At 45.0% G+C, this 22,617-nt stretch overlaps 1 protein-coding gene across 1 annotated transcript in view; it reads left to right on the forward strand.

Annotated features, from left to right (window-relative positions):
- The window catches only part of ACVR2B (activin A receptor type 2B), a 185,329-nt gene that overhangs the window by 136,874 nt on the left and 25,838 nt on the right, over positions 1 to 22,617 (forward strand). Inside the window, exons 4-7 of the mRNA XM_066585558.1 lie at positions 3,455 to 3,609; positions 6,984 to 7,127; positions 20,457 to 20,600; positions 22,265 to 22,413. Coding sequence (XP_066441655.1) covers positions 3,455 to 3,609; positions 6,984 to 7,127; positions 20,457 to 20,600; positions 22,265 to 22,413 — 592 coding nt within the window. The remainder of the gene's footprint in view (positions 1 to 3,454; positions 3,610 to 6,983; positions 7,128 to 20,456; positions 20,601 to 22,264; positions 22,414 to 22,617) is intronic.

Raw genomic sequence — 22,617 nt, forward strand, 5'->3', positions numbered from 1 at the left:
GCTTGTGCCAAATTATGACCGGTGCAACAGAAATGTGGTTTCATCTGATCAGGTGATGTTTTTTCACTTCTCAATGATAATTTTTTTTCGATCATTTGCCCCCTTGAGTATCACTTTCCTGTCTCGTACACACAATGACGCTGAACCGGTCGTCTGCTGTTACAGCCCATCTGTGGTAACGAATGTCGAGTTGTACATTTGAACGCATTGGTTGGAGCACCAGTGTTATATTCCGCTGTTCCTGACTGTGCAGCACCTGTCCATCAAAAGGATTCTTGACATCCTCCTCTGACCCCTTTCAGCGACGAGTTGTTTTTGTCGCAGAATCCCCCTTTGCTGGGTGTTTTTCCTCAGTCACACCATTCTCTGTATTCTCTCCACACCGTTACACGAGAAACCCCACGTGGTTGGCAGTGACGCCCGGCAAGTCTAGCACCGATGACCCGGCCTCATTAGAATCACTCAGATCAATGGATTTTTTTTCATCTCCTGTGGATTCACGCAGAAACTGATTGACGGAAAGTTTGTCACGGGATTCTCTGCTGCACACTGGGGTCACGGGGAGAATGTTCATACGAGAAGGCGTCAATCATGAAGGGGCTGCGTCTGTAATAAAGGGGCCAATCGGCGTATATTTGTTTGTTCTAACTTTTTTTTTTTTTTTTTAAGACAAGTTCATCTATTAACCCTTTCCAATCCGCTGTCTGACCTCTGAAGACATTATGATTTAAGGCTGTACAGCTCCGATGTTGGAAGACGTCCGTCGGGGTTCTCTTACTGTATATTGCCAGCCTCTTTGCTGTCGGAGCCTATCCAACGTGTCACCTCATGCAGTACTGGCTTTAGCCAGCAGATAGCGCCGTTGTATAACGGCAGAAAAAGAGTAAGCCCCCCTAGGAAAACCAGGATACAAATTGGATTGGAAAGGGTTAAACCAGTAAAACTCTTTAACTCCTATTATGCCCATCTTGCATAAAGCCCACGGTCAACCGTAAAGAGATAAATCTAATAGCTGTGGGCAGCTGCTTCTCTATCCACACCAAGTTATAAACTACGTCATACAGAATTTACGGCGTGCGCGGTGGCGGCGGTGGTGGTGGTAGTATTCTCCTCGCACAAATATGTCTGCTTTGTCAGGGCTTTTCACATGCAGGAACCCGCACGGCTCTCACTAGCTCCGTAAATCCAGATCCCTTGGTTCACTTACAATTCAACAAATGGCCGCTCCCCCCCCCCCCCCCTCCCCTTGGATAACAACAGTTTTGTGGCATCATGGTAAGGGTGAGATTGGGGTTGGCGAGTGATTTACTTTCCAGACTCTTCCTAGCGTGGAACTTGCATTGCATTGTTTTGCGCTTTTGTATGTTTTAAAGGTCCCTTGTGCTGGGCTGATGCCAGAGACACAATGCAGACTGAAATAAATCACAGAAGCAGAAAGTCCTATTTAAAACCCAGCACACGTGTTCCCTGGGGAAGCTCTACTGTCCGCCGCTGCCGCTCATGCAAAATAGGGGACGATTCCAGGCCCGTAACCCGGCTTCACCAAATAGGTGCTACAGCGTTGCCGTAAGAAGAGGCTAAATTAATACACAGCCCCAAAAAAGTAAGGGAACACCTGATGTTTCGGGAGTGTAACATGTACCACGGCGTCTCTGGACTCTTTCACGTGTGCTCCGTCTACACCTGCTCTCATCTGGGAAGAGAACGGGGCGCCAATGGCAGACGTGCCAATTCTGGTGTTCTCTGGCGAATGCCAATTGAGCTAAGCGACGCTGGACTGTGAGCGCAGGTCCCACTACAGGACGTCGAACCCTCGTGAAAGGCCGGGTATGATAGTTGTCTGGTCAGTAGCTTGCTGGAGGTCACTTTGTAAACCCCTGCCGGTGCTCCTCCTGTTCCTCCGGTCCTGATGCTGGTTGATGCCATTCTACGCCCTTTGCGGGTTCCTTGTACAATGGCCCATGTCTCGGTATCTCCTCCATATTCCTGAGTCATATGGGAGACGCAGCAAATCTCTGTACTCCGACACACATGGACGTGCCATCCTGGAGGAGCAGGACCTGTACAGTCTGATTGGACGGAGGTAGCGCCCCATACTGGCCGTAGTAACAAAGACACCAGCACAACGCGCATGTATGTCAGATATGTGCTGAGTTTATATGGCGTGGGCTTGGAAGCCAAGCTCGCTCTATGCAGCGGATGTTGGCTGTCTTGACAGCGGACATCAGGCTTCAGCGGCTGGGTTTGGAGATGACTCCAGTCCTGGCCATTAACTGTTTGGATGCCACTTTCCATTTCGAAATTGGCCTTTAAGTGGCCCAACAGAGGAAGGGAGCTCCACCTGTTTCCCAAACAAGATCGGGAAATGCTGTTCAAGTGTCGTGCCAATCTTGGGCCTCCGGATCTGCCATGGATTTTTGCTTAAGTTTTTCTTTTTTTTTTAGTGTTTTTTTGTTTATTTTTCATTGAAAAAACAATTAGTCCAAAAATGCATTTTCCTATTTAGAAAAAAAAATCCGGTAACATAGCATCTGTAAAAGTCCGATCTATTAACCCTTTCCAATCCATTGTCTGTCCTCCTGAATACATGATGATTTAAGGCTGTACAGCTCTGATGTTAGAAGACGTCCGTTGGGGTTCTCTTACTGTATATTGCCAGCCTCTCTGCTGTCGGAGCCTATCCAACGTGTCACCTCATGCAGTACTGGCTTAAGCCAGCAGATAGCGCCGTTGTAATGGCAGAAAAAGAGTAAGCCCCCTAGGAAAACCAGGATACAAATTGGATTGGAAAGGGTTAACACCTTTTATCTCGCATGCTAAACACAGCTCCACCTGTGTTTTCACATTGCAAGAAACGCTCCAAGTAATAGCACCTTGCAGGAGTGATCTCCTTAAAAATGTAAGCGACTTGGGGTTATACTATGTTGCTTAAAGGGGTTTTCCAGGCCGCGTCCATTGGAACAACTGGAATACACCAGGGTTGGAGTTGAAGCCGCTGCTCCGACCCCTGTGCGGTGGCAGGCACTTGTAGTTGCAATCGCAGCTCCCAATGATTTCAATGAGAGGGGCATCTACTATAAAGGGGACGGAGCAGTGGCTTCCTCTCCATGCCCGGTATATCCTGACTGTGACAGCCGGCAATCCCTGGAAAACCCCTTTAAGTGTTCCTGTAATGTTTTTTTTGTTTTTGAGGAGTCTATGAAGAATAATAAACCAACCCGCTAGTTTAGCCTCCGCTGGTGGATAATTTGGTTTATTTAAGAAAATTGCCTCCATTTACCCGTTTGCAGCTGCTCATTGACAGCTGGTAGAGCCACGTCAGCAAGGCCAGGGTGGGAGATGTGCTGTAAGTACATGGTGAAGAAGCTGCTTATGACCCGTTATATAGTAAGACCGTATATAGATCTATATATCTACGTGTTTGCATTGCTAACTTTTATTTCTCTTTTTGTAGAAACCTTTGATCCGAAGACGCAGCAGTCGGCCTCGGTGCTGAACATACTGGTGTATTCCCTTCTTCCCATTGTTGTCCTGTCTATGGCCATTCTTTTGGCCTTCTGGATGTATCGCCATCGGAAGCCTCCCTATGGTCACGTTGATATTAACGAGGTAAGTCTCGCACTACTCGGATGACCCCCTCTTATCGCCAGCAGCGGGGTCTCTTGACATTACGAAGAAATTTGAAGGCTGAGGTTGGCCAGCTGATATCCACAACTCTCCAGGATAGTCCAAAGGGGCATAGCGTATCCTCCACGTCCAAGTGACCAGCTTGACATGAAGCCGGTTAGCTCACGCTGGCATTTCTTTTGCCACGAGGAGAGTCCAGAGTAATAAAAGTTCATCAAATGAATATCCATGACCTCCGAACGTCCTCTGCAGACTCGGGATTTATGCGCTGTATTTGTGTAATCCTAGAAGAGCGACCCGGTCACGGAATATGCCGCAAGATCGGTTCATTGACATATTCACACTCGCTCATTGACATATTCATACTTCTGTGCCGGGCCATACAGGGGGAGATTAAAATGAACTAACTAGAGCCAAAGAAGCCAAGGATCAACCAGTCAACGGTTTTATAATGTAACTCTAAACGGAGCGATTACTAAGGGCTAATATCAGTTTTACTTAATCTAATCTCTTAAGATCCCCGCGATTAAAGGTGCTGTCTCGAATCAACCCCGTTAGGTCAGATGGATGTCACACAGGGAGTTCTCCTACTTGGGACCCCCTTTTGTTAGATAGAGTGGAGACCCACCACAAACGGCGGTTCTTGCTCTGGCAGGGAGGGGGAGGAGATCTCCTCGCCGCTCCCTGCCGGCACCGAATCTTTAGAGACGAGCGGGCAGGTACTCGAATAAGGCACTACTCGCTCGAGTAGTTTGCCTTATCGAGTATGCTCGCTCATCTCGAGTTGCTACTCATCCCTGTTCCCCTATAAGGGCTTTCCTTACATTTTGGCTTATGGCGCTTTGCATGTATCAGTTGGGCAGTTCCCACCACTTGTGGTCAATCATATATGACATCACCCATTGACTATGAGTGGGGGATTTCACCCAACTGACACATTCAAAGTGCAGAGAGCCAGTATGGCGGGGCATAGCTACTAAAGAAAACTGGCGATAGTCCGCAGGGCAACGGATGCAAGGCTATGCAGCTTGCCTCACTGATATGAGAACATGATGGTTCCTCTTAATGCTACCTTTTCCCCGTAGAGGCTGGTGCAGTATGTAGTAAAAATTTTAAAAAAATCTTCTTATTGGTATAGCGTCAACTTATTCCACAGCACTTTCAGGTAGTTTTAGTCCCCAGCAAGCTGGGGACTCAAAAGGTTGGAAGGCTGAGTTGACCTTGAGCCAACTGCCTGAACCATGCAGGGATTGAACCTGCAACCTTCAGGTCGTGAGCGAGAGCTTAGGACTGCATACTGCTGCCTTAACCCATTAAGGACCGGGCACAGTAAATTTACGGCGCCTGGTTCTGGGCTTTAAAGCCCTGCCAATAGTAAAATTACGGTGGAGCTGTAAGCCTCCTACTCTGCAATCAATTAGAGGCAGGACGGGTTATCAGCTGTTAGTGGAGAAGGCAGGAGGGGTTTTAACCCTTTCTGCCTTTTCCTTTGCCGAGTACACAGCGCTCAATGAGCACTGTGTACTGGAAAGTGAAAGTGGAAGGGTTTCTTCCACTGCAGGAGCCCGGTGGTCATGTGACCGTCAGGGTCCCTGCTACAGCAAAGGTGGAGGGTGATACTAGACCCTGGCCAGCTCTGCCAGTGACTGTCACTACAGGGGTTGTTTTCCCCTGTAGCTGGGGCTCCTATGGATGCCCCACAGCTACAGTGGGAAAGTGCCAAATAAAAAAAAAACGTGACTGTCCCCCAGAGGTCTTATGATGTCAGAGGGGACATAGATAGTAAAAAACATAATTACAGAATAAAACAGTATATACATAAGAAAGAAAATAACTCAAAGCCGATGCCAACCAAAACAGGCGCCGTATGCACCCTGTAATCCAAAACCATACATATTATATATCAAAATGTCCCAAACAAATAAAGGAACCCGTTCCCGTACTTTAGCATAAATATACTAGTTAAAGAAAAAATAACTATTAATGTTAAAATCATTTTTTAGCTTTTTACCCCCAATACAACTAAAAAAAAAACGGGGAAAAAAGTCAGCGAAAAAGATATTTAAAAAGTCGCCCTATATGTCACGGGGGAAAAAAGCTGCAAAAATAATTTTGGTAGTTAAAGGAAACAAAATAGGGGAGTAAAACCGCCACATGGGTAAAATCTCTAAAACTCGTCTGGTCCTTAAGGTGCAAAACACCTGGTCCTTCACATTGAAATCAGTGGGAGCTGAAGCCGCCTATGACTCTTCCGGCTCTGGGTTGGATGCAGAATTGTAGTAGGAGACAGCACTCCCATTGACTTCAGTGAGAGTGATGCCCGCTTTCACACTTCCGACCCCGATTGATGAAGTGCAACCACACTGATTGCCGGAGATCCCCAGCGGGGGTTCCCCAAGCAATTACTTACTATCCCGAGGATAGGTCATCAATAGGATTTGCCTGGAAAGTCCCTTTAAACAACGCGGTGTCGGATTGGCATGAAATCCGGTAAAACCCACTCTAAGCCTTACTTGTAATACAGTCAGTAGAGATTGACTGGAGAACAATAGGAAGACGTCTTCGCACACTTCTTGTTACTTTTCAGTCTATCTTTCCTCTAGAACCGCGTGTAATAACGCTATTGATTTCCATTCATCTAGATATATGCTAATACATCCCTGGACGCATCCGTTAGTGTGAGCTTATTTTGCAACAGCCCGACTTGAACCGCAAGCGACTCTGGATCAATAAGAGGATTTTTATTTTCTTGTGCGCGTGCCATCCGCTGACACTAAACGTAATTTAAGAGCGCCTTTTTCTGAAAGTGCTACATGACTGTTTTTTGAATAAATGGATCACGATTACTTTGCCTTTAATTCCAAAGTGCTAATTGACTATAAAACGTTACATGGTTTATATCAGGAGCTTTATGGCCTTGCTGCGGCAGAAGGCTGTGCAGAGAAGCACTTCATCAAACGGGCATCACCGGAACTGACATGAGTTGCAGAGGCCCTCGCTGCTTTGTAAGCCTGCCAAAATAATGAAGCGTGCGTGCGTGGTCTCTTACTGTACATGCACGGCTCCATTCTGTTTATCAGTTTCCGTAGTAACGCACATCAAAAATTTAATTCAAAAGGCTCTCGATCCTCATCCGTCACATTCCCAAGCAGCGTTTTAGGCTTAGAAATTGCAAAAAAATAGTTTTACGCAGAATTGGCGTAATGAAGAGTTGAGTCACCGGAGCAGAGTGCCAGGATGGACATATAATGGGTATTGAAGATGTTAGTGGATCGATAGCGAATTGGGGTTTGAGGTTATTTGGAACTTTGATAATGCTCGTAAACGTTCAATCCTATGTTTATCCATCTACCTAGGATCCCGGCCCACCTCCACCATCCCCATTAGTTGGACTGAAGCCCCTGCAGCTACTCGAAATCAAGGCGCGCGGCCGGTTCGGCTGCGTCTGGAAGGCACGACTAATGAGTGAATATGTGGCGGTGAAAATATTTCCTGTTCAAGTAAGTTCAATGGCGGCTAAATGGTTCGGCTTGGAAGGAGATCCTATATAGATATACAGAATTGGGCAAAAGTCCTGGGCTTCACTATAGAAGTGTTAACCCTTTCCAATCCACTGTCTGACGTCTAAAGACATTATGATTTAAGGTTGTACAGCTTCGATGTTGGAAGACGTCCGTCAGGGTTCTCTTACTGTATATTGCCAGCCTCTCTGCTGTCGGAAACTATCTAACGTGTCACCTCATGCAGTACTGGCGTTGGCCAGCATATAACGCCGTTGTATAATGGCAGAAAGAGTAAGCCCCCTAGGAAAACCAGAATACAAATTGGATTGGAAAGGGTTAATAATAGTTTATTTTTGTCAATTAACAAAATGCGAAGTGACTGAAAAAAAGAGAAATGTAAATTACATCAGTATTTGGTGTGACGCCCTTTACCTTTCGAAAACAGTGTGCAAGTGTGCCTAGATGAACTGATGCTGTTGTGAAGGAACTCTGCAGGGAGGTTGTTCCAGACATCCTGGAGAACTAAGCACAGATCTTCTGTGGATGTCGGCTCGCTCCAATCCTTCTGTCTCTTCATGTAATCCTAGACAGATTGGATGATGATGAGATCAGGGCTCTGTGGGGCCAAATCAGCACTTCCAGGACTCCCTGTTCTATTTTTGAAAGCTTCTTTTGCAACGTTTTTTCCACACTTGTCTAAAACCATTGCACAGTACAGTATAGAGATCTAAATGATACCAATGAATGGGTCCCTTGTAAAGCTAATACATCGTATACAATGGGCAGTGTTAAGAGAGAATCAATGACTTTGTCATTTACACACAGTGGAGCATGTGAGGCGAGGAATCACTTCACCAATATCCAGGATACAAAGACAGCCCTGCGCTCGCTGCGGTAATGTGGCTCCAGAATACGAGGCAGTCTATTGACAAGTATTGTCCACGGAACTTTCTGCAAGAATATGGGTCACGCCTCACAATACCACGACCGTTTTCTATGTGGGGTGCTGACGTTCTACCTGGAACACTCAAGTGCTACTTCACAAGGAAGATAATGCAATACAAAGATGGACACCGAGGACACGGCGCAGCCGAATATAATAAAAAATACAAGAGGAAGCTTTTATTCTACTCACAAGAATGGAATAAAGGTCAATGGGAAGATGGAGCAATGCCTCTGGAGCACCAGCAATTAGAACACCGCATTCTTACAAATAAATGTCAGCCCTTTTAACAAGCCTGGTAACGATGACTCGGAATATAAGCCAGTCTCTTCTCCAGAAGGAACAAATAACCCAGTGCAACAGTAGAGCTATATGTGGTTTTTACCCCTATATAGTAAATTTTCCCTGAAAATAAGACCCTGTCTTATATTCATTTTAGCCCCAAAAAGGCGCTTCCAGCAGTGCTCGTACAACATCACTTCCTGGGTACAGGCTTCATGAATCCCACCTCCAGGAAGCGAGGGCTGTGAATGGTTCTCGACCCCACCCCCTGCACAGCCAATCAATGCAGCACTGGATGAACCAATGCGATGGCTGTGATGGGTTTATCAAGCGCTGCATTGATTGGCTGAGCAGTGGTCAAAAAAAAAACAATCGCAGCCATCGCTTCTTGGAGGTGGGATTTATGAGTCCTTTATCCAGGAAGTGATGTACGAGCGGCTGAGGACTGCAGGAACCGTGCTGAATCTCTAGAGAACAACGGGAGGGACCTGGACAAAGCCTGCTGGGTTATGTATTTTTTTAATGTAGTGTAACTAGAGCTTATTTTCAGGGTAGGGCTTATATTTCAAGTCTGCCCAAAAATTAGTCTAGGGCTTTTTTTTCGGGGAAACGGGGTAGGTTGGTGGGTGCTGGATCTATGACGTGAGTCGGGAGGGTAAAGTTTCTCCTTTATGGAGGGCACCTAGTAGGTGTGAGGAGACTTATAAGGTTTATAATCCCAGTCGTTCTAACAAGGCTGACATGGAAGACAACTCATCTGCAAGTCAAAGTAGTGGTCTTGTAGAGGCATTGTTCCATCTTCCCATTTGCAGAAATTTACTAGAGGAGCATGGCTGGTCTTATAAGTCTCTTGACACCTACTAGGTGCTGTCCCTAAGGAGAAACTGTACTCCTCCTGACCCACATCATAGGCCTCTCACCCAGCCAACCAGCCACCTACTGCACACTGAGGGGCAAAAACCCGAAGCAGTTTGTCTGCTCATGGTTATCTGTTCCTTCTGGGGAAGACTCTGGTATTGCCTTATAGTCCCAGTCATGTTAAGAGGCTAATTAAAAGGGTCTGACATTGACTTGCAGGAAAGCTTCCTTCTAATAGGTGGCGCTGTAGAGGCAATGTTCTTTCTTCCCTATTTGCATATAAATTTCCCAGAAGAGCTTGTATGGCCTTAGCATTCTCCTCACAAGTACTAGTTGCTCTCCCTAAGGCATAACAAACACAAATCCAGTGGCATGCTGAGAACAGCCCAACCTGGGTTTAACCCTACCAGCTTCCAGATGCCGGATTAAGCTGTGCTAGACTGCCGCTGGATTTGTATTTTATGCTTGCTTTTATTCGATTCATGTAAGTAGGATAAAGTTCCCTCTCGCATTTTTTTTTTTTTTTAATCGAAACGCGCTGCACAATAATTTTGGTATCTATCTTTTGTATTCCATTATCTTTCTGGTGAAGCTGCACGCTCCACCTAGAGGACGGTTGCGGTATTGTGAAGTGACACCTCTTCTTCCAGAAAGATCAGTAGTCAATCCTGACTTATATTCTGGAGCTACATTACCGCACAGAGTGCAGAACTATCTGAAAAATGGGTTATGTGTGGGTTCAGCAAGTCCTTTGTGAGGGTGAGACACGGTTCTGTTCAGTCCCCCAACCCGTGTTTTTGGTCCCACCCACCTCACATAATATGTAATTGCCAATTTATAGAGGTAAAACAGCTTCCTGCTCTGACGGGATTTGCCTCCCATCGTTCATTGACGGGAGTCAACAAGCTCATGAATGACCCATCACCAATACAGTACTGAAGATAAAGTGTAATAACGGGAGCATGAGGAGCTTGGGGGTATTAGAAGCGGGACACTCAGTACAGAAGACTATTATACCACCACCTTAGGGCCCTTTTACATGGGAAGGATCATCGCTAGTGAATGGAGAAGAGAGCAGGCCGGGGATCGTTCCTGCCCGCCCGCCTCCATTCACAGTGAACAGGCAGTCGTTCATAGATGAACTGCCTGTTTATATGGGCCGATCCGTTCAGTTTTCTGCATGTAGAAATGACCAGTGAACAAATTGACGTTCGCCGTTCAGTCGGGGCATGCATATATACTGAACGATAATTGTTCAGATTGCCCCAACCAGCGTTGAATCTGAATGATTTTTCGTCCCATGTAAAGGGCCCTTATAGATTGTGAAAGCTTCTTAATGTTGATAAAGTGGCTTCCGCTATAAACATGCAATAATTAACTGCAGATCTTTAATTATACGTAAACCACATAAATTCCAAGATGTCTTCACCTACTAAGCAGCGTCTTGTTCTCAGGGTCCGCATGTAGTGTCCGACAGTAGGGCCGAGCCTCGTGCTAGTAATATGTAGGCTAATTTATAGTTCCTGCCAGCTGTTTATGGAGGTAGATTGCACATGAGGTTCTTCTCAATCACACCAGGGAGAGGCGGGAGAGCTGCTTTATGTCGGGTCTAACCTAGTTCAGGACTCTGTATGATTTGCTTCCATCAGACCCGCAGTCACAGCTCCCTCCGATTCCTTTGTTTCTCTTTTAGACACAATTGCACTTCAGCAGAAACCTTGGCTCTGTTCACACCAGGCAGCGGAGTTACTATATCAGGTCATGAACAATGGAGCACTCTCTTAGAAGAGCTTTGCTTTCTTAATTAATCCATATCAATGTGTTCGATGACCTTTAGTCGTCATGTTCCAGGCGCACACTGCAGTCATTAGGGAGGTAAGGCACCGCTGGATCGGAGAGTGAATAGGGAGAAAAGGATTTGGCTTTCTGGTTTAGAAAATTCGTTTTCCGGTACCCTATTAGGAACTTCTGAACTAGAAAAGCAAGGTTCCCATTCACTGCCAACATCTGAGGAAAACTAAAGGACCTCTTAAGAGGGGGGATGGATGTTGAGTGCTTAAATTAAGTGTCAAACTTAATTTTCTTTTTTTTATAGTTTTACATAGTTTCTATAGCCTACAATAGACGCGTTTCGAGGCTGTTGCTCCCCTTCCTCAGTATTTTAGCTGGGGACACACAGCAGGCACTAATGTATTCCCTGGCTCATTGCTCCACTCCTCTGTAAAGAGAACACACTACTGCGGTTGTGTGTCCCCAGCCAAAATACTGAGGAAGGCGCAACAGCCCCGAAACGAGTCTATTGTATTCTGATTTATTCTTAACGGAGTGATCGAGCTTAGAGGTTCCTCTTTAAGAAAAGAGATTGCGCCTACAACTACTTTTTTCCTACATTTATTCTTTATATTGCGTTACAAAATGGCCCACTGAATTTCAATAGAAAGTGTGTAAAGCTTATTTCTCCCTGCAGGGGGCACTGCAGGAAAATTGACTACTTCCAAATTCCCAGCTGATTGATTGTTAGTAGCAGAAGTGGGACACCCTGTAATTGTCTCATCATTGAGGGACCTTTCTAGTAAAAAGGAATTATCCAGCGTTGACAACTCCTCTTTACGTTAGCTTATCTTTAGTGGCTTTTTCTATATTATCCATAAACTGATCTCTATGGCTTGTTTCTAAGTGCAACGGATTAAAGTCCTCAAAGGCTCCATGGCTCTTATCTAGCTGTCAATCGGCCAACCTTTCAAGTGAGTGGATAGCATTGTGAGCCCCAGTGAATGATGACCTCTACGACCCGATGACTGCGCTACAAGATATGTTAGTGCTACAGAAGTAACTGCAAGAAAAATAGTTACTATATTAACCTTTTACCTGCTGAATAAGGATCCACCTCACAATCCAGAGCAGCTGTGTGAATCTACTGTTCCAGTTTTGGAACATTTGGCAGGTAAAAGCTGAAGGGAATAGAAGCACTGCGGTTTGTTATATACACATGTACACGGCTGCAGTTTGTGCTGGAAATCTCATAGAACCGATCATGGAGGACGGTGGTCATGCTCTGTACTACATGTCCATTGTGGTCACTCCTACACGATCCTATCATACAGTCCTTATGCACATATTAAGGGACCGCAGGGGAGGGACTGGAAGGGCAGGGGAGGGGCGAGGGCGGCACAAATAGTTCAGTCATTTAGAACTATAAATGGCTAACTAGCATGTAGTGACTGTAATATGGGTAATACTGTAGTCTCAATTCCACCTTTATTTCATCCTGTTACTTGGAGTGAAGCACTTTAGAGATGTTCTATATTTTTATTTTTTTTTCTTTCTGATGTGAAGATTTTTTTTTTCTTATCCTATTGGCTATGGATGACTATGGGAACAGTCATATTGTATGGGCTGCACTGAGAGATGCATATATTCTTTACAGCAGCTTCATAGGCCACAGACACAATGGGCAGGGCCTAACCCATTTAGTTCTACAGAAGAGTGTTATGGTCATGCTTTATGACCTGTACAAGGAGAGGGGTAGTAGATGGGCTCTGACCATCACCTCTAGACTTCTATGGGAGAGTGTTGTAGGCATACTCTATGACCTGTGCAGAGTAATGGAGGTGAGCGGTAACCATCACCTATTGAAAATTGTGGATCCTGTATTCTATATATATATGTCACCATTCCTTTTAACCCTAACTGAGATGCTACTAAGAACAGGAAGTGTCAAACTATTAAGGCGCGTTGTGGAATCCGGAGCGGGCGTCCACCTCCAGATACCGCAGCAAACACCTAAATACCTTCCATAGCATGCTATGGAAAATAATTTTTCCCTACCCACGAGAGGAAATGAATTGCGATTTCCCCCCCCCCCCCCCCCCCCCTTCCCGCGTGGAGGGGGCAGGGGAGATGAGGGAATCGCAGCATGCTCTATTTGGAGGCGGATTCCATGCGGATGGCTTCCATTGAAGTCAATGGAAGACAACTAACACGCGGCCCTTCCACAACTGTCATCGTCTAGCGACTGGGCAGCAAGGAATCCTAGAATGGTAGCGTTGGAAGGGCCCTCCAGGGTCATCGGGTCCAACTCCCTGCTCAGTGCAGGATTTACTAAATCATCCCAGACAGATATTTGCCCAGCCGTTGTTTGAACACTTCTATTAAAGGAGAACTTGCAACCTCCCGTGGTAACCTGTTCCACTCATTGATCACTCTCACTGTCAATTTTTTCTAATATCTAATTTGTGTCTCCTCCCTTTCAGTTTCATCTCATTGCTTCTAGTATTTCCTTGTGCAGATGAGAATAGGGCTGATCCCTCTGCACTGCGACAGCCCTTCAGATATTTGTAGACAGCTACGAAGTCTCCTCTCAGCCTCCTTTTTTTTGCAAGCTAAACACTCCCAGATCCTTTAATCGTTCTTCATAGGACATGATTTGCAGACCGCTCACCATCTTGGTAACTTTTCTCTGAACTTGCTCCAATTTGTCTGACTTTTTTGAAGTGGGGTGCCCAGAACTGGAGACAGGGTTCCAGATAAGGTCTGACTAAGGAAGAGTAGAGGGGGATAATGACCTCACGTGATCTAGACTCTATGCTTCTTTTAATACATCCCAGAATTTTATTTGCCTTTTTCCCTGCTGCATCACATTGATGACTCATGTTCAGTCTACGATCTATTAGTATACCCAAGTCTTTTTCACATGTACTGCTGCTTAGCTTAATTCCTCCCATTCCATATGTGCTTTTTTCATTTTTCTTGCCCAGATGTAGGACTTTGCATTTCTCCTTGTTAAATACCATTCTGTTAGTCGCCGCCCACTGTGCAAGCTTTTCTAGATCTTTTTGAATACTCTCTCTCTTCCCTAGTGTTAGCTATCCCTCCTAGCTTTGTGTTATCAGCAAATTTGATCAGTTTTCCATCAATTCCTTTCTCCAGAACATTTATAAAAATGTTGAACAACACTGGGCCTAGCACAGAGCCTTGTGGTACCCCACTTGATACATTCTTCCACTTGGATGTGCAGCCATTTATGACCACTCTTTGAGTATGATTACTCAGCCAGTTCTGAATCCACCTAACAGTTGCCTAGTCAATCCCATATTTGGTCATTTTTTCAATAAGTATAGAATGAGATACTTTGTCAAATGCTTTACTAAGGTCAAGAAAAACTATATCCACCGCATTTCCATGATCAACCCAGTCAGTGATACGATCATATCAAGGAAATTAGATTAGTCTGGCATGACTTGTTTGTTACAAAGCCATGCTGGCTCTGGTTAATACTCCATTTTCATCCAAGTACTTGCATACATGCTGTTTAATAATTTGTTCAAAGATCTTTCCTGGTATAGAAGTCAGGCTCACAGGCCTGTAGTTTCCTGGATCCACCACCTTCTCTTTTTGAAGATGGGGACAACATTTGCTTTTTTCCAATCTTCTGGGACTTCTTCTGTTCTCCAGGAATTTTCAAAGATTATGGCAAGTAGTTCAGCAATTCCCTTCGCTGCTTCCTTTAGTATCCTAGGATGTAATTCATTTGGACCGCGAGACTTGAATTCATTTAAGTTAGCAAAGTGTCCCCTCACCATCTCTCTGCTCATAGATAGCCTGCATTCTTTTATGCCCCCAATAGCACAGGGAAGATCAGTTGATGCTCTATCTACTTTCTGAGAGAAAAGAGATACAAAATAGTAATTTAAAAGTTTGGCCTTCTCAACATCATTCTTAACCAATTCGCCATTTCATCTTGTAAACATCCAATAGCATCTTTGACTTTTTCTTTTGCTTTTGACATACCCCCCAAATACTTTTTTTTATTGCTTTTGGCCTCTGTTGCAAGTCTCAATTCGTTATTAGCTTTAGGTTTTCTGACACTTGCCCTACAGTTTCTGCAGACCCCATTATATTCTTCTTTAGATATTTCCCCGTCTTTCCATTTGATAAACATATTTTTCTTTGTTTTTAATAGGTGTTCATGTTCTGTACTCCATCCTGGTTTCTTTAAATGCTCCCCATTCTTCCTTCTTTTAGGGGTTGCTAACAATTGTGCTTTGAGAATCTCATTTCGCAATATTTCCCAACCTTCTTGGGCATTTCTGTCCTGCACGTGGAATCCGCTTCTGTGCTGCACATGTACGTCGGCTGGCACATCTGCAGTACAGAAGCGGATTCCACGTCTGCCGTGTGTAGGAGCCCTAAAAAGAATCCAGACAGGTACGCGGGGGTCACCGGTTGGGCATGGGGTCGGATTCTGCTGCGGGATCCTGTATGCGCAATCCGACCCGGTTGTGTGCATGCGGCCTTAGTCTTAGTGGTCAGTGTGAGAACTGCAGGTTTTAGGTGGGTTACTTTTTTTTTTTTTTTTTTTTTAATCTAGATTGTGAACTGGAAAATTAAAATCGCCAAAAATTCTTAAATATTTAACATGAAAACCCAATTTCTAAAATTGATTCTGGTGACACATTTCTTTAAGTGAAACCGTCCCATAATATGCTTGTCCGCAGGCATTACATTACAGTGTTGACAAGCCATGCGGTGGTCTTCATTAAAGTGTCTTATTTTGGGTTTATTTAAATAAATCCAAAATCTCTGTTGGGTCGCCTCCATCCGCGCAGACTTCTATGCTTTAGGACAGGCTTATTTTGTGGATATCGGCTATTGCTTCATGTTTTTGTCTCGTTCATTAGCACATAGATCACCTCAGTATTGATTGTCAACCATCTATTTTCTGAAGAACACAGCCGGCATACAATTGCAGGAAGGAGTGCGCTGTGTTCTCTAGGAAAGTAGCTTGGTAACTTCACAGCGAGAAGTCTGCTTTTCCTAATTGCTAGACGCTTACATTCTGTACTCCTGGTGATCTGAACATTAATCTGCGTGACACTGCCGTCCCCAGGCCTTCCTTAATTTTATTTTCATTACCGAGCCACTGTACTTTGCGCTCCAGAGACTTTCTTTTCAACTATTGTGTGGAGAAAGCTAAAAAAAAAAATTTGTAGACCCGATGGATGAAACTTGGTCTCCAGGGTCAGCCTCGCATAAAGATCCGCAGCCTCTTTACATGGTGTTCAGGATGTGAAAGCTACTTACTGCTAAGGAACAAATACGGGACCGCTGCTTTCTTGGGGTATCTTTGTACTTGAAGGGATTGAAGGAATTGAAACCTGGAGATTACAAAGTATTTGCAGCTCCGTCATTTTATAATTAGGAGATAATTTTGGGACTCGTAGAAAATGTTCATTTATCCAGAGCCTCAGAGAATTTTTTTTCCCCCTTATTTTCCTACATTGTAGAGTGTGTCAGAAGGGGTATAGTTTCACCTTAGGGAGAGCACCTAGTAGGTGCCAGGAGACTTATAAGGCCATCCATGCTCCTCTGGGAAATTTATGCAAATTGGAAAATGGAACAATGCCTCTACAGCGCCACCTATTGGAAGACAGCTGTTTTGCAAGTCAATGTCAGACCTATTTACAAGCCTTGTAACAATCACTGGGAATAGAAGACAAAGCCAGAGTATATTTATAGGTGTATTCACACGGGCCATCCCCCCCCCCCCCCCAATGTGAGCTCTGCCGATTCAGAGATGAATAGATCAATCGAGCACCGCGATTTTCGAGTACTTCACTACTCGGGTGAAAAATACTCGGGGGCGCTGTGTGGCGTGGCGTGGTGGAGCGGGGGGTTGCAGCGCGGAACAGGGGGGAGCTCGCTCTCTCTCCCTCTCTCCCTCTCCCCCCCCCCCCCCCCCGCTCACCCACAGCGCCCCCGAGTACTTTTCACCCGAGTAGTGAAGTACTCGAAAATCGCGGTGCTCGATTGCGAAATCGGCCTTACCGAGTACGTTCGCTCATCTCTACTCTGGACACATGAGGTATGCATTTGCAGTAGAATCCCTTTCCCTCTTTCAGCAATGCAGCAAGTCAATGACCAGAGCTTCCTTGTTCCCAAACTTTTTTGCTCCATAGACCACTTGCTGATTTTTTTTAATTTTTTTTATTTATTTATTTTTCCCATAGACCCCCAGTCTGCCTAAGGCCCGGCTGCACACGACCGGGTCGGATTCTACATGCAGGGCCATCTGCCCAATCCGACCTTGTGCTCAGCCGTAATCTGCGCGTACCTGGCATTTCTTATTTTCTGTACTGCGGCAAGGCTCGCTGTCGAACATGCGCAGTACTTTTCTTTTTTTTTTTTTTCAAACACCTGCTTTTCCCGCATCATCAACTAGCGATGCAGGGGAATCCGTGACCTTTCCGCAATGTCAATTGTGGAAGGGCCGCTGGTCGAACGGCTTCCATTCACGTCAATGGAAACGGTCTGTGCAGAATCCGCTTAAAAATAGAACATGCTGCGTTTTTTTTCCTCTGCAGTTGATTTCCGCTTGTGGGCAGGAAAAGCCATTTTTCCATAGCATGTTATGGGCGGTATATACAGATGCGGCCGTGTGCAGCCGGCCTAATATTGAATTTTCCTGAACTTATTAAAGTCAAATCGGATTACCCTCTCCACCACCATGGCAACTTCAACTGTGTGCGCCACACTCCGCTATTTATACCATACACTGGCACCACCCTGTGGGACAAAACGTGCCCTACCATTCGTCTGTCGGACGTGCATGCTCCACCCAGTACGGGCATGTAAACTTTCAGAATGCCCACTGTGACTTGGATTGAGACCCTTCCCATGATGCCCACCTGGGCCGCGACCAGACTAAACATTTGCATGGTTCATATCAACCGTTATGCAGTAGAAATTGTAGCATTCACCTGACTACACACGAATACCATCCCTTATGGGCATGTTTCCGTGATAAAATACTGTTTACCCTATAGACCTTTTCGAAACATTTTGAGCACCTGAGCATCGGTTACAGGAGCACCAGTGAAGGTGCTTATGGCCCGAAGGTTAGGTTTGTGGTTGACTTTGTGATTCTTATCAAAAGCTGCCCATACAAATAACATGGGCAAAATGTCCGATTTTGGCCATTCTTGTCATGCATGGTTTCCAAATATGTTAATGATCTTACAAAGGTGATCCATCAGGTTGGAAAATTTTGACTCTGGTTGGCCGAAACTATAGGTGTATGGCATGATCACTCGGATTCAACTGATCATTTATCACTTTGCACGCACCTTTATTGCTATTATTTATTTTATGTGCCAGCAGGGCAGAGGATAGGTACGGTATTTTGGTGCCATAAACGGGTAAGGCAAATTGCACCCACCACATTGATTGAAGGGTGAGCAGTTCCATCAGCCTGAAGGAGGGAAATACCAGCTGAAGTGTGTCAGATGTTAGTAGAAACTATACCATGGAAAGGATCTGATGTCATTGGGGCCAAAGGAGCCCCACTAATATGGAAATAAAAACTACTTGTTCAGGTGTCCAATTACTTTTGATAGGATTTACCATTCACTATGAGTGATTGACACAGCTCACCTCCTCCCCTTCCCTGCACAGGTCACAGATCATACCCACAACAATCTCCCATCTAATAGAAGTCAACAAATTCCCTCCAATCTATTTTGTCTATGGCCCATGATGCTGCTGTAAAGTGTATCTCTAAATGCTGTTAACTGCAGCAAAGTCAAGATGGCTGCCGCCCACAGTCTTGTAGAGACAGTAGAATAAAAAAAAAATCTACAAAAATGGAAAACCTTCCACTATCTGATTGTAATTAGCAAACATTAGCTAACATTCATTTTCTGTTATTTCGGCGGTACCGTCCCTTTAATGCAAATTAAGCGCATTAATGTCAAGTCATAGCTAGGTAAATGGTCGTTTACACGTACAGAGTCGTTTTGTATAAATGGCATTATTACCCAAGACTTTGAAAGACATATGGGATACGCTAATTTGAAGAAAAATCACTTGGTTTTACAGCGTTCATTACCATTAAACTCTCAGCTGAGCGTCTCCTGTTCACGCCATTGTGTGCGCTAAACCCTGTACAGACTAAAGCCCGGCCGCTCTTGGCTTCTCACCAGAGGAAACACAGGAGGTGAAAGCTGGCAGTGCCCTGTAAATCAGGAATCGAAGCTCTCATTGTACACCGGTCTGTACCGAGGGCTCATTCACATTCCGAACATGGAAATTCACTCTTCATTCCCTTTTGTGAAGTTCCCCGGTTCGGAGTGAAGTAAAATAACAGCAATGGAAATTTTGGGTAGGAATCTACTTTTCTCCACTCACTTAACGTCTGTTAAAGCGGACACGAGAACAATTACGGAAAAGTATACAAACCCCATTTTAGTAGCTGGATAAAGGCTTGATTGGGTTTATGCTCATTAAGTCAAGATTGTGTTCTAATGCCGAAAATATTTTGAAAGGTCTTCGTCTGAGGAGTTCTGTGTGAAATGTTGCGCGGTTTAGCCGCTGAAGAAAGCGTGTACTCTGAGGATTTTTACGGTTTTCATTATAGTGATTTTTTTTTTTATTTCTTGTTGTATTTATACTCTGACTTATTATTTTTGGACTATTAAGATTATCGGATTCCGTTTCGGAAAAAAACATTTCCTGATAACCTACTAGGAAATTCTGCATTAACCCTTTGCAATCCAATTTTAGATTCAGGGTTTTCTAGGGGGCTTTCTCTTTCTGCCATTATACAATGGCGCCATCTGCTGGCTAGAGCCAGTACTGCGGTATGAGACATGCTGGAGAGGCCCCCGACAACAGAGCAGCCAGTAATATACAGTAAGAATACCCTGCTGGGCGTCTTCCGACATCGGAGCTGTACAGCCTTCAATCAGAATGTCTTTAGATGTCAGACAGTGGATTGGAAAGGGTTAATGGGGTTGTCCAGTTGTAAAATTATTTATGGCCTATCTTCAGGGCAGGATAGTGGATCGGTGGGGGTCTGTCACCCTGGATATGCGCTAGGGCCAGTGCGCTCATGTCTTGAGTTGATTGGTATTAGAGGCAAAGATCCCATTGAAGAAAAGACTGACTTTGCCTGCAATACCAAGCCTCACCACTACCGTGGGAACAGAGCTGTATGCGTTCTGCAGAAATCTGCTCAATGTAGGAGTGCATTGGCCTCACCGAACAGTTAATGGCTCAGCGTCAGACCACCTTCGATCCACTACTGACAACCTGTCCTGAAGATGGGCCATAAATGGTTTACAACTGGACAACGTCTTTAGGACAACGCAGGAGCCATGATCCATAGGTGACTTCTTCAGGATTATTATTGCATTTGCTCGGCAGATGTAACACTTCTTTACTAATTAGTGATACTGTTTACTCAGGACAAGCAGTCTTGGCAGAGCGAGAGAGACATTTTCAACACCCCTGGAATGAAGCACGAAAATCTCTTACACTTCATTGCGGCCGAGAAACGAGGAACGAATCTGGAGATGGAGTTGTGGCTGATCACCGCGTTCCATGAGAAGGTAGGCTCCACTCTAAAGACTCGCTGATTAGAAGTCTTATGTCATGAAGACATTCGTTGTCAATCAGTAGATGTTCCTTGGATACTCTTTTGTTTCCACTTTCCATTGTATCTTCTCTGATTTCGTCTACCATGTTGAATTACTCATCCGGCACGGATTTCTTGCATGCTTTTGGCCGGTGATGGTCTGCAGCAGAGATCCATTGGTTGATCATGATGGAGAACCATATTCTTTTTGCTTGAGCAACTCTGTAAAAGGCCTGTCATTATACAGACTCAGGACCAATGACATTTTGGTGGGTTCTTCTGTATTTAGTCAGTGGTGATATTGAGGTGGTCTTTGACACGACCTTGTTTGTAATCATTGAATTATTGCCACCCTATTAAATATAAGTGATGGTAAAATGTTCACAATGGAAAGACAAGAGTATCAGCGCGCGAGATAAGTTGGTTTTATGGACCTGGCCTTGTGGAGTTTGCTTTCTGGTGGATTCATAAGGGTTTGGGGGGAGGTTGTGGAGCAAGGTTATCGTAGCGTGTAGGTTTTTTGGAAGGAGGAAGGGCTTTTGGTTCCTTTTGGAAGAGTTTCAAAGGTAGAGGAGGGTCTAATAGTTTGCAGTAGGGAGTTCCAACGTATGGGGGATGAAAAGGAGAAATTTAGGAGATTGAGGAGCAGAAAAGAAGGTTTTGTGAGGGTCAAAAATGATGTATCGGGAGATTAGGGTAGATACATACAGAGGGGACAGGATGTGGATTAGAGAATACATGTGGAGAGGTATCGGGAGATTAGGGCAGAGATATATCTGGTGGGGACAGGTTGTGGACTTTAACATTACATGTAGGGTGGTATCTGGAGATTAGGTCACAGTTGTGTGGAGGGGACAGGTTTTATATAGGAGATTACATATAGGGTGGTATCAAGTGATTAGGGTAGAGATGTATGGAGAGGGCAAGTCAGACACTGAGGGTTACATGTGAGGAGGTATCGGGAAGTTGGGACAGAGAGGGTACAGGTTGTGTACTGGAGACTACTTATAGGGTGGCATCGGGATTAGGGCAGAGATGTTTGGAGGGGACAGGTTATAGACTGGAGATTGCATTGGCGAGGTATCGGGAGATTAAGGAACAGATGTATGGAGGGGGCAGGTTGTATATCGGAGAGTACATGTTGGGAGGTATTAGAAGATGACAGGTTTTGGGCAGTTTCGTATGTCATTGATGGTATTTTGAACTAGACTCCCTGAACAATGGTCAGCCAGTGAGAGGATTGGTAGATGGTAGGGGAGTATTGGAAGAGGTGGATTAGCTGGGCAGCCGAATTCGGGATGGTTTGGAGGTGGTGCAAGAGTGTTGGATGGGAGGATATAGAAAAGAATGTTGTAGTCTAGGTGGGAGAAGCTGGCACGCACTAGCATTTTCATTGTTTTGTCGTTTATGAATGGGAGCAGATTAGAGGTTTCGGAGCGGGAGGCGGTGAGGGCTTCAATATACACAGGGAAGAATCCAAGGTTACCTTAAGACAGCAGACTTGTAAGACTGGAGAAAGCAAGGAGGCATTGACTGCGATTGATAATTCTGGTGGAGGAGGGGGTGAGCGATGGGGAAGGTGACTTTAAAAAGTTTACAAATCTGCACAAAGTAATCTGGCATCTCTTCATTTTGCAGGGCTCGTTGACGGACTATCTTAAAGGAAACGTATTAAGCTGGAATGAATTGTGCCACATAGCTGAGACTATGTCTCGAGGCTTGGCGTATTTGCATGAAGATATTCCGCGCTGTAAAGGTGAAGGCCACAAGCCTGCAATAGCCCACAGGTACGGATCTCCGCTGAGCCCTTATGTATTAACCACACGATGAGCGCCGGCGATACAGGACAGCGGTTGTCCTTAGCACAAGCCTTTCTACTGACTTTACAGCTCATAAAATAAAATGAGAGTTTTACTTACTCGCCTGAGCTTTAGGTGTACTTTACAGTCAGCGCTGCTGATCGCTCTTAGATTTGCCAGCTGCTCTAATGG

This window comes from Eleutherodactylus coqui, chromosome 12, assembly GCF_035609145.1.
Source record: "Eleutherodactylus coqui strain aEleCoq1 chromosome 12, aEleCoq1.hap1, whole genome shotgun sequence".
In the NCBI taxonomy this organism is placed as follows: Eukaryota; Metazoa; Chordata; class Amphibia; order Anura; family Eleutherodactylidae; genus Eleutherodactylus; species Eleutherodactylus coqui.